This window comes from Mustela nivalis, assembly GCF_964662115.1.
Source record: "Mustela nivalis genome assembly, chromosome: X".
Lineage (NCBI taxonomy): Eukaryota > Metazoa > Chordata > Mammalia > Carnivora > Mustelidae > Mustela > Mustela nivalis.
The window spans coordinates 101,205,468-101,222,681 of NC_139040.1; the positions used below are offsets into that span (position 1 = coordinate 101,205,468).

Genomic DNA, 17,214 nt, shown 5'->3' on the forward strand with positions numbered 1-17,214 from the left:
CTCTGTCAAAACTTAAAAAAATATGATATAATAATAGCCTCTTGTAGACATCATATGGATCAGTCTTGCTTTTTTATCCAGTCTGATACCCTGTGTCTTTTGATGGGAGCATTTAGCCCATTTACATTCAGAGTAACTATCGTAAAATATAAATTTAGTGCTATTGTATTGTCTGTAAAGTTCTTGTTTCTGTAGATTGTCGCTGTTTCTTTTTGGTCTATGGTACTCTTGGGCTCTCTCTGCTTACAGGATCCCTCTTAATATTTCCTGCAGGCCTGGCTTGGTGGTCACATATTCTTTCAGTTTCTGTCTATCCTGAAAGCTCTTTATCTCTCCTTCCATTCTAAATGACAGCCTTGCTGGATAAATTATCCTAGACTCCATGTTCTTTTCATTTAATACCCTGAATATATCATGCCAACCCATTCTGGCCTGCCAGGTCCCTGTGGATAGGTCTAATGTTAGTCTGATGTTCCTCTGTTTGTAGGTTAAAAACTCTAGTTTTGAGCTACTTTCAGGATTTTCTCTTTGTCTCCGAAATCTGCGAGCTTCACTATTATATGTCGGGTGTTGATCTATTTTTATTGATTTTGGGAGGGGTCCTCTCTACTTCTTGGATTTGAATGCCTGTTTCCTTCGCCAGATTAGGGAAGTTGCTCAGCTATGATTTGCTCAAATATACTTTTTGGCCCTCTCTTCACCCTCAGGCATCCCAATAATTCTGATGTTGGATCATTTTATGGCATCACTGATTTCTCGAAGCCTCTTCATTGGTTGTTAGTAGTTTTTCTCTCTTTTCCTCAGCTTCTTTCCTTTCCATCAACCTGTCTTCTAGAGCACTTGTTTTCTCTCCTAACTTGCCCTAGCTGTTAGAGCATCCAATTTAGATCGCATGTCTGAGCATTTTTAATTTTCGCCTGATTAGATCTTATTTCTGCACTAAGAGATTCTCTAGGGTCTTTTGTGCCTCTTTCAAGCCCAGCTATGAACTTTGTTATCCTGAATTCCATCTCTGACATCTTACTTATATTCATATCAATTAGCTCTGTGGCAGAGAGCATTACCTCTGGTTCTTTCTTTTGTTATGACTTCCTCCTTCTAGTCCTTTTGCTCAGGGAAGAATGGGTGACTGGGTGAGCAGAATCAAAAATATCAACCATGACCCAAGCAAAATCCACACTAGAGAAATCTGAAGAGGTCAGAAACCAAAACAGAAAGGCAAACAAAAACAAAAGACAAAATAAAGAGTGGGGAGGGGAGGATAGAATCTCACAGGGGAGACAAAACAAGGTGATCCAGTTGCTCCTTAGTGTATTTTGGTCTCTGTGTTAGAAGACACTAAATCTCCAAATTGCAAAGAAAGCAAAACTTATATATACAAAAATAAAATTGAATAGAGTGAAAGGAGGCCAAAAATAAAGAATGTAACTACCAAATGTAAGAAATCAAAGTTAAAAAGTGACTTAAAAACAAAGAGGTGATAAAATAAGAAACTTGTAGAAATGAGAAAAAAGAGAAATGGAAAATTTTAGATTGAAAGATAAATCATGAGGGGAAAAAACCCCCAAGTTCTATGTACTGTTTTTCTCTAGCACCAGAGTTTTAGTCTTGGAAACTAGTTGTGTACCTGTTCTTCCAGTTGGTCTTGGTGGGGAGGGGCCTGCTGTGCTGCTTCTTAGTGTCTTTGCCTGGGTGGAGTTGCATCTTCCCTTTGCAAGGGGGCTGGGCTCAGTGTAAGCTGATCCTCTCTGTGGTTTTTGTTACCTGAAGGCTTTCTGCACCTCTTTAGAGGATCAAAAGAAAAATGGCCATGCCCAATCTCAAGCTCCAGAGCCAAAGGTTCATGGTCCCCTCTTTTAGTAAACCCTCTGGGAAAAACTGTCTTCACTTTTATGTGTGCCAAACTGCAGACTCTCGTGGTGTGCGGCCATAGCGAACCTCCCAGTGGAAGGCAGAGGGTCACCCTATCCGGTCCTTTACTTGGCCACTGCCCTGAGAGCTGTTACCCAGTCATGGGCAAACACCTCCCACCCCTCCTAGGGGATGGCAGAGGGCCCCCACATTCCAGTCTGCTGCAGGGTGCCCAGGGAGAAAGCAGTCACCTGATCAGGCCTGGCTCTTGGTTTATGGCTGAGCCGAGAGCCCCTTTATGGGCTTACTGACTGTAATCAGTTTCCCTGCTCCATTGCTTGGGAACTCTACTAGTTCAGGCCCTCCCGTTCTGTGACTCCTGGGATCCTGAGCCCACACTGACCCACCTAGAATTCTGCCCATTTTAGCTCCTGAACCCCTTTCAGGCAGGGATGTCTCTCACTGGAACAGATTACTAAGGATTCGGATTTTGCCCTCTGGTGCTCTGTCACTTTCCGGCAGCTGGCTTACAGAGTCTTCCTCCCCTCTCCATTTATCTTCTGATATCTCCCCTCGGATTCACTTCTCTGCACATCCTACTTTGCAAAAAGTGGTTGCTTTTCTACTTAGAGAGTTCCAGATTTTTTTTTCTTACATCTTAGGCTGAAATCATGGGTGTTTGGAATGGTTTGACAGTTATCTAGCTAAATTCAAGGGACCAGATGAAATGAGGTCCCTTACTCCTCTGCCATCTTGCCTCCTCCCTAATTGTGAATTTAAAACACAAGAGCAGCAATTAAAATGTGGGAAGGAACAAACAAGTGTCAAATAGACAGTTTTCTAAGTCAACCAGAGATCTCTAAAACAAAGGAAACTTCAGGGGTAGGTGGCATGGCTCTCTATCCCAGTGGCTGGTCCTGTGTTTCTTCAAGATAGGTGTCTTTGAAGTGAATGCCTCAGCAATCAAAAGCTTGCTGTGAGGCACATGCATTATAATATACAAGACTGGCCTTTATGTTATCTATAGAAAAGGGCCACATCTTATTTTACATCCTCTAAGGCAAGGATTGGTTGCAAAAATGGTTGAGGGAACAAGGGTGTGCTTGAAATGCGTAAATGCTGTATGATTTTTTCCCCAGTTTTACTTAGACATGATTCACATATGGCATTGTATAAGTTTAAGTTACACAGCATGATTTTATATATATATATAACATTTTATATATAGTATCTTATATATTTTTATATATAATATCTTATATAGCATATCTTATATATTTAAATAGAATATCTTATATAAAAATATATTATATATCTTATATTAAATGATACCACTACAAGTTTAGTTAATATCCATCATCGCATGTAAGTACAAAAAAAAGGAAAAACATTTTTTCCTTGCAATGAGAGCACTTAGGATTTACTCTTCTTAACAGCTTTCTTATAAATCCTACAGCAGCATTAGCTATAATCATCACGTTGTAAATTACATCCCTGGTAATTCTTTATCTTACAACTGGAAGTTTATACTTTTTGACCTCCTTTATACAGTTCCCACTTCCCTGGCCCCCCCACCCCTGGCAACCATAAATCTAATGTCTTTTTTTTAGGAGTTTGTTTTTGGATTCCTCATATACATGAGATCATACAGTATTTGTTTTTCTCTGTCTGACTTAGGTCATTTGGTATAATGCTATCAAAGTCCATCCCCATTGTCTCAAGTGGTATGATTTCCCTTTTTTATGGCTAATATTTCATTGTGTATATATATCAAGTCTTCTTTATTCATTCAACCACCAGTGGCCATTTGGGATTTTTTTCCATACCTTGGTTATTATAAATAATGATGCCATGAACATGGGGGGCAGATAACTCTTCAACATAGTGTTTTCATTTCCCTCAGATGTATTCTCAGAAGTAAAAATGCTAATCATACTGTAGGTTTTTTTTTTTTTTAATTTTTTTGGAGGAACTTCCATATATATTATAGCTAAACATATATATATATATATATATATATATATATATATAGATACCTATATATTGCACAATGGTACCAATTTACATCCCACCAATAGTGAACAAGGATTCCCTTCTGCAAACATTATGGCCAGCATTTGTTATCTTTGTTAACTTTTCTTTTTGATGCTAACCATTCTAACAGGCATGAGGTGATATTTTGCTGTGGATTTGATTTGCATTTTCCTGATGATTAGTGTTCATGTACCTCCTGGTCATTCATATATCTTCTTTGGAGAAGTGTCAAAAAATGCCTATGTAGGTCCTTTCCTAATTTGAAACTAGATTGTATTGTTTTGTTTGTTGTTAGCCTATATGAGTTATTTATATATTTTGGATATTAACCCCTTATCATATATATGGTTTGCAAGTATTTTTTCCCATTCTACACATTTTTCTGCTCATTTTGTTGATTTTTTAATATTGCTGTGCAGAAGCTTTTTAGTTTGACGTAGTCTCACTTGTTTATTTTTTGCTTTGATTATGTTCTAGGTATTTTATACAAAAAATTTTATACAAAAAATCATTACTGAGACCCATGTTAAGGAAGTTTTTCCTATGTTTCCTTCTAGTAGTCTTACGGTTTGGGGGCTTATTTTTAAGCATTTAATCCATTTCTAGTTCATTTTTGTGAGTGGTATAAAATAGGAGTCCAATTTCATCCTTTTTTTTTTTTTTTTTTCCGTATAGTTGCCCCAAAACGTTACACTAGTTTCAGGGGTAAAACCCAGTGATGCAAGTCTGTACATTATGCAGTGCCCACCACAGGTGTAGCTACCATCTGTCACCATACAACACTATTACAATATCATTGACTATATTCCCTATGCTGTACTTTTTATTCTGTGACTTACTCATTTCATAATTGGAAGCCTGTATTGCCTTCTCCCCTTTATCCATGTTGCCTGTCTCCCAACCCTCCTCCCTTCTGGCAACCATCAATTTGCTCCCAGTGTTTATAGGTCTAATTCTGCTTTCTATTTGTCTATTGATTTGTTTTTTAGATTTCCCCTATAAATGAAATCATACTGTTATTTGTCTTTCTCAGTCTGACTTATTTCACTTAGCATATTACCTTCTAGGTCCATCTGTGTTGTTGCAAATGGCAATATTGCATCCCTTTTCATGGCTGAGTAATAGTCCATTGTGTATATACTCCACTTCTTTTTTTAATCTATTCATCTATCAGTGAACACTTGCTCTTGTATCTTGGCTACTGTAAATAATGCAGCAGTAATCATAGGGACACAGATATCTTTTCAAATTAGTGCTTTCATTTCCTTTGGGAAAATACCCAATAGTGGAATGATTGGATCCTATGATATTTCTATTTTTAATTGTTTGAGGAATTTCCATAGAGTTTTCCACAGTGGCTGTACCAGTATACATTACTACCAACAGTGCATGAGGTTCCCCTTTCTCTTCATCCTTATCTTTTTTATTCTAGCCAATTTGACAGGTGTGAGGTGATATCACATTTTGGTTTTGATTTACATTTCCCTGATCATTAGTAATGTTGAGTATTTTTTTCATTTGTTTGTTGGCCATCCAGATGTCTTCTCTGGAATAATGTCTCTTCAGGTCCTCTGCTCATTTTTTAATTGATTAATTTGGTGTTGAATTGTATAAGTTATTTATATGTTTTGGGTAATAACTCCTTATTGGACACATCGTTTGAGAATATCTTCTCCCATTCACTAGGTTGCTTTATGTTTTGTTGATGGGTTCCTTTGCTGTACAGAAGGAAATGCTTTGCTTCTCTTGCCTTAAGAAACATATCTAGAAAAATGTTTCTATGGCTGATTTCAAAGAAATTACTGTCTGTGGTCTTTTCTACGAGTTTTATGGCTTCAAGTCTCACATTTTGGTTGCTAATCCATTTTGAATTAATTTTTGTGCATGGTATTAGGAGGTGGTCCAGTTTCATTATTTTGCATGTAGCTGTCCAGTTTTCCCAGCACCGTTTATTGAAGAGACTGTCTTTTACCCACTGTATGTCCTTGCCTCCTTTGTCATGATTAATTGGCCATATATGTGTGCGATTACTTCTTTATCCTGTTCTCTTGAGCTTTTGTGTCCATTTTTGTGCCAGAACCATGCTGTTTTGATTACTACTGCTTTGTAGTATATCTTGAAATCTGGGATTGTGATACCTCTAGATTTATTCTTGCTCAAGATTGCTTTGGTTATTTGGGGTCTTTAATGGTTTCATACAAATTCTAGTATTTGTTCTAGTTTTTTGAAAAATGCTGTTGGTATTTCGATAGGGATTGCATCGGATCTATAGATTGTTTTTAGGTAGTATGAACATTTTAACAATGTTAATTCCAGTGCACGAGTATGGCATATCTTTCTGTTTATTTGTGTCATCTTCAATTTCTTTCATCAGTGTTTTATAGTCATTAGAGTATAGGTTCTTGCACCTTTTTGGTTAAGTATATTCCTAGGCCTTTTTTTTTTTTATTCTTTTTGGTGCAATTATAAATGGAAGAGTTTTCTCAATTTCTCTTTCTACAACTCTGTCATTAGTATATAGAAAGGCAATTGATTTCTCAGTTTTAGTTTTGTGTTCTGTACTTTACTGACCTAATTTATTCTTAATTTTTGGGTGGAGTCTGTAGGGTTTTCTGTGGTGACAGTTTAACTTATTCCTTTCCAATATAGATGGCTTTTACTTCTTTGATTGCTGTGGCTAGGATTTCCAGGACTATGTGGAATAAAAGTGGCAAGAGTGGACATCCTTGTCTTGTTCCTGATCTTACAGGAAAAAAATCTCAGTTTTTCACCATTATGTATGCTGTTTGCTGTGGGATTTTCATATATGGCTTTTATTATGTTGAGATATGGTCCCTCTAAACTCAGTTTGTTGAGAGTTTTTATCATGAACAGATGTTGAATTCTATTAAGTGTTTTCTCCGCATCTTTTGAGATGATTATATGATTGTTATTCTTTGTTAATGAGTATAGTGTTCATTGATTTGTGAATATTAAACAATCCCTACATCCCTGGAAAAAAATCCCACTTGACTGTGGTGAATGATCCTTATAATGTATTGTTGAATGCAATTTATTAATACCTTGCTGAGAATTTTTGCATCTATGTTCATCATGAATAATTGACCTATAGTTTTCTTTTTTGTGGTGTCTTTGTCTTTTGTTTTCAGGGTAATGATGCCCCTATAGAATTTGGTTGCATTCTTTCCTTCCTCTTATATTTTTGGAATATTTTGAGGAGTATAGATAATGACTATTCTTTAGATGTCTGGTGGAATTCACGTGTGAAGTCATCCGATTCTGGATTTTTACTTTTTGGTAGATTTTTGATTACCAATTCAGTTTCATAACTAGAAATTCATCTCTTCAGATTTTTTATGTCATCCTGATTCAGTTTTTTTAAGGTTGTATGATCCTAAAATTTTATCTGTTTCTTCTAGGTTGTCCACTTTGTTGGCATATAATTTTTCATTGCATTCTCTTGTAATCGTTTGTATTATTGTGATATCAGTTGTTATATCTTGTTTTTTTATTTCTGATGTTTTTGTTGAGGATTTTTTGCATCTGTGTGCATCAGAGGTATTGGCCTATGGTTCTCTCTCTCTCTCTCTTTTTTTTGCGTGTTATTTTATCTGCCTTTGGTATCAGGGTAATACTAGCCTCATGGAATGAATTTGGAAGTTTTCTTTCCCCTTCTATTTTTTGAATATTTTGAGAGGAATACACATTAATTCTTCTTTAAACGTTTGGTAGAATTCATCTGTGAAGCCATCTGGCCCTGGACTTTTGTTCATTGGAATTTTTGATTACTGATTGACTTTTATTGCTGGTAATTGGTTTGTTTAAAATTTCTTTTTTTTTTAATTATAAATTTATTTATTTAACACAGAGAGATCACAAGGAGGCAAAGAGAGTGGGGAAGCAGGCTCCCTGTTGAGCAGAGGGCCTGACATGGGGCTTGATCCCAGAACCCTGAGATCATGACCTGAGCTGAAGGCAGAGGCTTAACCCGCTGAGCCACCTAGGCACCCGGTTTGTTTAAAATTTCTATTTCTTGATTCAGTTCTGGGAAGTTATATTTTTCTAGGAATTTATCCATTTCTTCTAGGTTGTTCAGTTTGTTGGCATAAAATTTTTCATGATATTCTCTTACAATCATTTCTAGTTCTTTGGTTTTGGTTAATTTACCTCTTTCATTTTGATTTTGTATATTTGAATCTTCTTTCTCTATCTCTCCCCCTGCCTGTCTCTCGATGAGTCTGGGTAGAGGTCTATCAGTTTTGTTTATCTTTTCAAAGAACCAGCTCCTGGTTTTGTTGATCTGTTCTATTGTTTTTTAGCTTCTGTATCATTTATCTTTGCTCTAATACTTACTATTGCCTTCCTTCTGATGGTTTGGGTCTTTGTTCTTTTTCTAGCTCCTTTATGTGTAAGCTTAGGTCATTTATTAGAGATTTTTCTTAATTCCTTGAGGTAGGCCTATATTGCTATAAATATCTGTCTTAGAACCACTTTTGGTGTACCCCACAGATTTTGGACCATTATATTTTCATTTGTTTCCATGTACTTTTTGATTTTTTTTTTCTTTTCTTGGTTGACCCATTGTGTAGTAGCATATTATTTAATTTCCAGGTATTTTTGCTCTTTCCAGACTTTTTCTTGTGGTTGATTTCTAGTTTCATAGCATTGTGGTCAGAAAAGATGCATGGTATGACTTTGATCTTTTTGAATTTGTAGAAACTTGTTGTGGGTTTCTGGACATGTCTGCTGGTAACATCCTTGGGTAGGTGAGGCTTGCTGTCAGCGTTTATTTTTGGGTGAGGCCACTGCCCAAGCTCTGGGGTTGGCATGGGGGCAGGGGATGCCATTAGCTGAGAACATGTGGACTGCTGGATAAGCAAGGCTATGGGCTTGGCTTTGTGGTTTCCTAGGTTCTCTGGTCAGGCTTATAGATGTTCAGGGCTGGGTACTATTCTCAGTAGTGCATAGGGCTATGAATTAATATTACAGAATGGCAACTCTGGAAATGCAATTTTCCTTTTTCTTCAGGGTTTGTTTTGCTGTTTGAGGTGTTAGTTGGATTAATGACGTTTTGTAAAGTCTGTGTTCTTTGTCACATGTGACCCCTGCAGTCCTGTTACTATAGTGGTCAGCTAGTGAGTTGACAGAGCTCATTAGATGCCTTGTGCCCCTCTCCTTGAAAGTATCCTATTTTTAGCAGATGGGCTCTCTGTGTGTTTTGGAGAAAACTTTCAACTTTCAGCCAAGCAACATACAACTCTACCAGAACCTTCACTTTCTTCTTATAGAGAATCTGAAGGTCAAAGGTGAGAGTTTAGAGTCCATCAGATTTTTTTTTAGAGCATTCACTGAGCTCTTTATGTGTGTTTAGCCATCTAGATTCCTATGTGGAAGTTTTCCAAAGTCCTTATTCTTTTTATTCCCAAGCTTTTCAGTTTGTCTGTTTTCTTCAGATTTCCTCCCTTATCCAGGTGGTAGCAGCTAATGCATTTAAGTGTTTTTGAAAAACATCCCCAGCTAGTTGCCTCCAATTTGAGAGAGTACCCAGTAAGAAAAAATAAAGGCAAGCCTTAGAGCTCAGGAAGCCAAAACATAGGACTAAACAGTCAACCTCAGTTCTTTGATAATAAAGTCCATGTTCCTCCCTCTCCTACGAGGAACCTATACCTAGAATGTGGGCTGTTGTCTTCCAAGATGTCGCTGAGAAGGGAAGCCAGGAATAAGGCCAGGATTTTAAAGGCTCTTTTCCTTTCCTGGTTGCTGTACATTGTAATTAGTTTCTAGTGTTCTGATGAAGTTGCTGCTGGAAGTTTTTGCCAGTTTATTTGCTGCTTTTGTGGAAAAACTTGCTTTTGGAATTCCCTACTCCATACTGTTTTCATTGACATCCCTGTGTGCTTATTTTTAAATATGATTTATAAATTTATTAAAACCATCATTAACCACAAATGCAAAGGGACTGAGTATTGAAAGTAGCAAGAAGTATGGTGATGTTGAAGTGATATATACAAAGAATCAGAACTATTAATATTCCATGGCTCTCTTCAAATATCATTTTTACAGATAGTGTAGACTAGGGGCTGTAAGTGCAGTATACTTATGAATTAAGAACAACTGGACTAAAAAGAGCACTTTGAACCCTAAATAGTCTGTTAGTGGAAGAGATTCTAAGATTGAGTGTGTGTGTGTGTGTGTGTGTAAAGATGAGGAGCTATGAAACTGTTATCAATAGATGTTATATTCTAGTGGTTGTCTAATTATGTTCATAAAGTTCTAGTGTTTTCTGAAACTTGGACTGACTTGAAGGGGGACTGATCAGGAGGGTCACAGACGGTGAGGTTCCCAGCTTTCCACTTCTTAGTCAACCACCACTAGAATTCTGTAGATTATATTAGGGTTCTATGAATTTTTTCTGGAAGTTAGCTTTCACTGCTAAAAACTTGTAAAAATAACAAATAGACTGATACACAGGACTGCCTGATAAATATGCCTGGTTGTAAATACCAGAGGACTTTGGACAAAAAGAATCTCTGAGCTGGAATGGAAATAGGGTTACACTAAATTAAAATTTTTTCCCAGTCTTTTTCTATTTTTTTAAAGATTTTACTTATTTGACAGAGAGAGATCACAAGTAGATGGAGAGGCAGGCAGAGAGAGAGAGAGAGAGAGAGAGAGAGAGAGAGAAGCAGGCTCCCTGCTGAGCAGAGAGCCCGATGCTGGACTCGATCCCAGGACCTTAAGATCATGACCCGAGCCAAAGGCAGTGGCTTAACCCACTGAGCCACCCAGGTGCCCCAGTTTTTCCCAGTCTTAACCTGATTGCAAAATCCCTAGAGATGATGTCTATAGGCACCATTATTTTCTTACTACCTTAGCTTCACACAAAGTAGGCACTTTGTAAATATCTATTATCTTAGCTGTGTAAGGAAATAAAGTTAGATAAGCCTGTGGGACCAGATAATAGTGGATTTTGAAGTCTGAAAAAAATACAAATAAAATTACTGAGAACAAAATGTCCTCATACAAAGTTTAAGGAAATGGTAGGTGCTAAGAATTACAGCAGAAATAAGCATTAAGACAGAAAACTACTTATATTTTTGGTCAATACATAGGCTTAAAAAAGCCCTCACTTTTAGGTATTTCATGTGTTGGGGGGGGGGGAAGGGAGTTAAAAGGAGTAAACATAATTTTTCAAAGAGCTTCAGGTATGTAGAAAAGGCTTAGAGAGAAGGGGTAGATTCAAGGAGAGCCAAGAGATGGATGAGCAGCTTTCAAACTTCTACTTTGAAGATTTCTGAAATAAGAACTTAAAAAAGGACAAGTCAAGTCTTTTGGCTTATGGCTACAGCCAAGTATGAAATTTAAAATCTTGATCTCTTATGATAAATGTGAGAACAGTGTTATCTTTAGGGAGAGGTATATGAAGGAGCCTTCTGGGGTAATAGAAATATCTTGATCTAGATGTTGGGTTTCATGGGTGTATTAATCTATAAGTCACATAATTTTTAGAAATTGCTGTATATTTTTTAAATTGCCTTTTTATGATGTTTTGGACAACTCTCTGGGATTTATGCTTACAAAATGAATACTCACAGTTATAGTCAAGGAGAAATGTTAAGACAGATTATAAGTAAATCATTTTAATATTTATACCATAAAGATCAAATCATATTTACATTTGCTTAATCAATGACTCATCACATCACCTTTTAGCCTTTTTGGTGACTACACTTCGGAAGGTGTCCTGTGGTCATAAATGATTCCACCTTATGCGTTCCTTTCTTATCTTCTCAAATGTCAAATGCAAGCTGCTACAGAGGGAAAAAAGCAGTTCCTTGGTATCTACAGACAACACTATGCCCAAGACTTAACAAACTATACTACAGCAGAGAGGTCTCCCTGGAGTGAGTGGCCCTATTTTGTATCATGCCCACATCATTCAAAAGTTATTACAAAAAATTCTTTTTGGGGCACCTGGGTGGCTCAGTGGGTTAAGCCTCTGCCTTCGGCTCAGGTCATGATCCCAGGGTCCTGGGATCGAGCCCCACATCGGGCTTTCTGCTCTGCAGGTAGCCTGCTTCCTCCTCTCTCTCTGCCTGCCTCTCTGCCTACTTGTGATCTCTGTCAGATAAATAAAGAAAAAATCTTTAAAAAAAATTCTTTCTTATGCTGAGAACACCTGAAGTTTTCACCAGATAATTTCTGATTTCTTTGCTGAGCAATATTTCTTAACTTCATAAGAAAGAAAAGAAACCGTTTTCTCTTGTTAAAAAGGCCATAATTGATAAAAGCTTATGAAGCATGGTTCTTACCTAACCATAATTAATGCATGGCAGAAAAAAATCTCTTGGGTTTAAAAATAGCTTTATTTAGCATACCAAAAACACAGAAACATAAGAAAAAACTTACCTAGTATAAACATAAAAATAGTTAAATACCATAATTTAATGTAAACCAAGTGTTTAAAAATGTGAATTATAATAAAATACATGCTATTTACACAGAACCAAGTTATTGTATCAGATCATCAATCTTGAAGTCATCATTAACAATGAATCAAACACAGCATTTGTATTTGTACTGGTCAATAAAAAAAAAAAGAAATCCTTTAATTCACTTTAAACAGATATAATTCCAAGCAGAAAGCTAGAAAGTGCCAGTTCTAGGATTCCAGACACAGCCACTGCATGTGGAGGCCTGGAAATCATCCCACTGGAAGACCATTAAGCCTATTCTCTCATTTACATGCAAACTGGTTGATTTAATTTAGTTACTGCTTAATAAAGGTACTAAATATATCTGCAAAAATAAACCTTTGTTAAAAATGACCAAAGGTGAATGTAATATCAATCATGTAAGAAAGGCAAAAGCATAAAAAATATATATTATTCCAGACAAGCCTCTTTAATTATAACAAATGTTAAGAAACTCAGTTTATAAAACCAGATGGGATAGCAAAAGGGTTTTGAAAAATGTAAAACCTAGGTCAAAATCAAACAAAATGAATCTAAGAGAATATTTCTTGAAGAAAGTGGTATTTTTGTTTATCCTGTCATTATCCCATGAATGCTGCCATGAGATCTGTGGCTGGTGTCAGTTACCACTACAGAGCGGTGTGTTTTCTTTGACCGACAGGCGAAAAAACTGTAGCTGTTGATTAGATTAAGCATTTGGCTTTTGCTTCAAGAACCAACATCCATTCTTATATTGCAATGCAGGTATTTCTAAGAGGCAGCATTAAATCCAGTATCAGGACTTTAAAATGTAAAATAAAGTTGCAAGAATATATACATAGTAATAGAATATCCTGCTCCTTTTTCTAATCCTGTAATTGTAACTTTTGATCTCCAGACCTCTTTATACTCTTTAAAATTTATTAGATACCTGGGTATCAAAGAGCTTTTGTTTATATAGTTTATATCCATCAATATTTGCCATAATAGAAAATAAAACTGAAAAATTTTAAGTATTCAAAAATTAAAGTTTATTACACGCTAACATAAATAACATTTTTAAGAAAATAGCTGTCTTTCCTAAAACAAAAAAAATTTGTGACCAAATGGCACTGTTTTACATTTTCAACTGCTTTTTGAGACATGGAGTGAAAAGACAACTAATGCCTTTGTATTATGAAAATAGTTTTGATCTCACAGATGCCCTGAAAGGCTCTCAAGGGTTCCCAGGGGTTCAAGGGTCAGCCACACTTTAAAACTGCTGGTTTCATCTAAGGTCTAAAGTTAATGACCCCCCCCCCAAAAAAAAGCCCACACAAAAGGAAACTTAATTTTCCTTTAAAAATAAACCAAAATAGCCATACATGCACACAGAAGTCACTGGATCAAACACTTCCACTTTTAGCTGTAACTAGAAGCCCAAAGTCACCATGTGCTCACAGTAAAATTAAAAATAATATGGCCATTTCTACTGAGACTAGGGTCAAGATTTATTAATTTTTAGTTCATGAAAGCTACAAACCCTATTAACTAAACACCTATGTCTTAGTTCCCTTTCCAGCATCTGCTTAATCTTGTTTGCACTAAGCTGGCTGTCGTCTCTTGAACTGGCACAGCATTGGTATAGACCAGAGAGTGACAGACATTTAATAGCCCAGATACTCAGTTCAGAAGCATGTTAGCCATTAACGGAGCAGCCGCCTCTATTTCACACTATGTGAAAGCTCTGATAAATTTTAGGGAAATGGAGAAAAGTCTCCTTTAAGCACAGTAAGAACAATGCTATGCCCTCACACATAGCTCTTCGCATCTTACAAATTACTTTCATACACCCCATCTCATTAGATCCTCTTAAAGCCCCTGGAGATGGGCAGGACAAATGGCATCATCTGGTTCAGAGTGAAGGAATCAGGTGCAGATAGGAGTCTTTCCCGGGGTACCGTGGCCAGTACCTTTTTTACAGAACAGGATGAGAAGTCAGGGCATCTGACTCTTAGTTCAGGGTTTTCCCCCAGCATTCCTCCTTTTTGGGTTCCAGGGCAGGATTTGAGGGAGGGGCCTGTGGGGATGGAGATGGAGGCAACAGGATATGGCTGATGCTTCCAGACCTGCATTCCTTCTGCCTCAATTAACCGTGTTCTCCAACACTAAAGAGGCTTGGGAGTGGCACAGACATTCCCCTGACCAATATAATGAATTTTCCATCAGTGCATACATAATGGCACTCTGTATGAAACAACCCTTCTTTCTGAGCCAGTTTATGTTGGCAGTTCATTCACAGCCTGTTCCCTCTACTCCAAGGGAAAAGAAAAATCCTGCACTTAAGAAAAAAAATGATGAGAATACAAAATGAAATAGCAACAGTAATGAGATCTGTGTGAAACTATAACAGATTTATTGTGCACCTGGCACAACAGAGACTTCTCAGTTTTCCTCCACCAACTGGAGAGCAATATAAAATCACACTTCTTAATTTAATGGAAAAATACCTCCTAATCATCTCATGGCAAAGACTTCAGTCTATAAAAAAACTAAGAAAATAATTTCAAGAATTTTAACTAAATTCTTAGGTTCTTACAGATTCTGTGGTGGTAGGAGAGAGAGTAGACAGAGTAAAAGGCAATAAAACAGCAAAAAGAAAATAATTATTGTCACAAATGAGCTAAGGAGAAATCTGTGTCTATTCTCTGTCAGTAATACATGTAATTGCTTCAGACACTATTCTGTTACCAGGAAATCCTCTCTACCAAGATGTTAATACAAACAGCACGAGACATTCAAAGACACTAAGCAAAGACTGTTGAATTTGGGGGTGGAGGGCCGAGAGAGGCAGTCAACAACAAAATCCTTCCTCTAAAACTCGCCAAATGTCACTAATGGCCAGTGATATTCTTGCTGTACACTGCAAGTAAATTATTGTTTATTTTGCCTTCCTTCTCTCTCTCTGAGATGTTCCTAGAATCAAGATGGAATACATGCATTTTTTTAAGGTATTTGAAGAAAAGGGGATGTTAACAAAAGCCAGTAAGAGCTAAAGAATATGCCAAGTTCATCTTATTTTCAAAATTCAACAGCATGTGGCTGGCTATACACAAATTGTTGGTGTCTCCCCACCACCCCCAATTTTGGAGGAATATTCTCTTTATAGGTGATTTAGACAGAAGGTAATGACTTTTTAAGACACTTGTACATGTACTGGGCTGATGTGCCCACACACACATGTGTGTCTCATCGCATCACGTGAAGACCTCCACTAAGGTTTTTCCCTCTTCACACATTTCCATGAGAGAAAATGGGCATGGATAATGATTTTATAGTAGGAAACACAACTAATGAAAATCAAATCAGAAAATGAGAAGTGGTATGCTGTCAGAGTCTGATAAAATAAGTCAATGCACATTTATGTAGTGGTAAAGTGCTAGAAAGTTCTTTCATTAGTATTTTAAAAATGATTATAGTAAAAAGAAGGTTGCAGCTTTCATTTGATGGTGGTGACCACAGGCACCATAGCAATGGCACTGGCTGAGTTGGAATTAATGATGTCCTCATACTCTGGGGGTGGGTCTAAGTGAGGTTCTGTTTCACTCCTCCGGAGGTTCGCCTGGCCAGTGGCTTCCTCGTAAGTGGGCGGGGGATCACAGTTGGATAGACGAGTGGAGACGGAATCTGAGCGCCCAACTACATATTCCAGAAAGCCTGGTGACAATCCACTGCTATCAAACACTTCGTCGGGTGGGGGAGGCGGAGTGATGATATTAAGGTGCTGTGGGAAAGGAATGTGGCCTTCAGTTACTGTCTGTCTGCGAGTTTTGTTTCTGAGGAAGCATCTCCAAATTAGAAAAATGACCAGAAGGATAATAAAGAGGCCAAAGATTAATGGAAAGGTAAGGTAAAACTGAAACCAGTCACTTCCTCTGTTACTCTCGCCTTGTTGTGCTTTTGTGTAGGTGTTCCAGAATTCCTTCTGAAAATAAAAGACAAAATAAAAATCAGTATGATCAAAAGCTGGGAAATATCAAATGAACAGATGTCTGGGTTCTGTTAACATAACGAACCAAAACCCAAAACCAGATTTGTTGGTTTAAATGACTTACTGCTTATATTTTCCATGACAAGAAATTACAAATAAAGCATAATGTTCTCTCGGTATCCTTCCTAAAATGGTCAGTGAGAACCCAGAGTCCTTTTCAAGACTTGGAAGTTATTTATATTTTCAGCTATGACATTTTAGAAGGAAAAACAAAGCGTAAGAGATTTCCTGTTTCCCAATTAAACCAAATAGTATTCCCTTAAAATGTCAAATATCATTTTCCATGTCCAACTATGAAGTTTCTGATCCCTAATCCCCATCATCATTAATGGTATGTGCTATTTTAGGCTGTTGTAGGCTTTCAGTGGTCAAAAATTTACAGATGAATGCTTTGTTTTCTAATGGTTCTGTCTGAGGTCCCCTTCCCCCAGACCTTACTCCTCAACTCCGTCTCCAGCCCTCAAAGTTTAGTACACACAGATGTCCACTGACTGTTGTAATTACACATTGCCCCTAGTAGAAAGCTCAGGCAAGTGAAGAAATTGTGTTAGGTTATTTCCAAACATAGACTGTAATCCCCAAAGACACGTGACCTAGTAGTTCAAATCTTTCATATCTGTATAGGGGGAAGTACTGAAAACATAAAAAGGTCACCTGATGCAGTTACTAGCTATGAGACCTGGACAAGTTACTCTTTTGAGTCTTAAGTTTCCTCACCTGAACAACAGGATAATACTAATCTGTCCTTATATATGTTATTTCATATGATGCTCAGACAGCCTATAACACATCTAATTAAGTCCCTGCCATAGAAACACTCAAAGAGTAGTTATTATAATTTTTGTA

At 37.1% G+C, this 17,214-nt stretch overlaps 2 protein-coding genes across 3 annotated transcripts in view; one reads left to right on the forward strand and one right to left on the reverse strand.

Moving 5' to 3' along the window:
• LOC309856545 (uncharacterized protein) overlaps nt 1-17,214 on the forward strand; it is a 292,169-nt gene that overhangs the window by 19,887 nt on the left and 255,068 nt on the right. The window lies entirely within an intron of this gene.
• The window catches only part of PRRG1 (proline rich and Gla domain 1), a 155,787-nt gene continuing 150,805 nt past the window's right edge, over nt 12,233-17,214 (reverse strand). For both annotated transcript variants that reach the window (XM_082717907.1, XM_082717908.1), the window contains exon 4: nt 12,233-16,302. In XM_082717907.1, the coding sequence (XP_082574033.1) occupies nt 15,817-16,302 (486 nt within the window). In that variant the 3' untranslated portion in view covers nt 12,233-15,816. The remainder of the gene's footprint in view (nt 16,303-17,214) is intronic.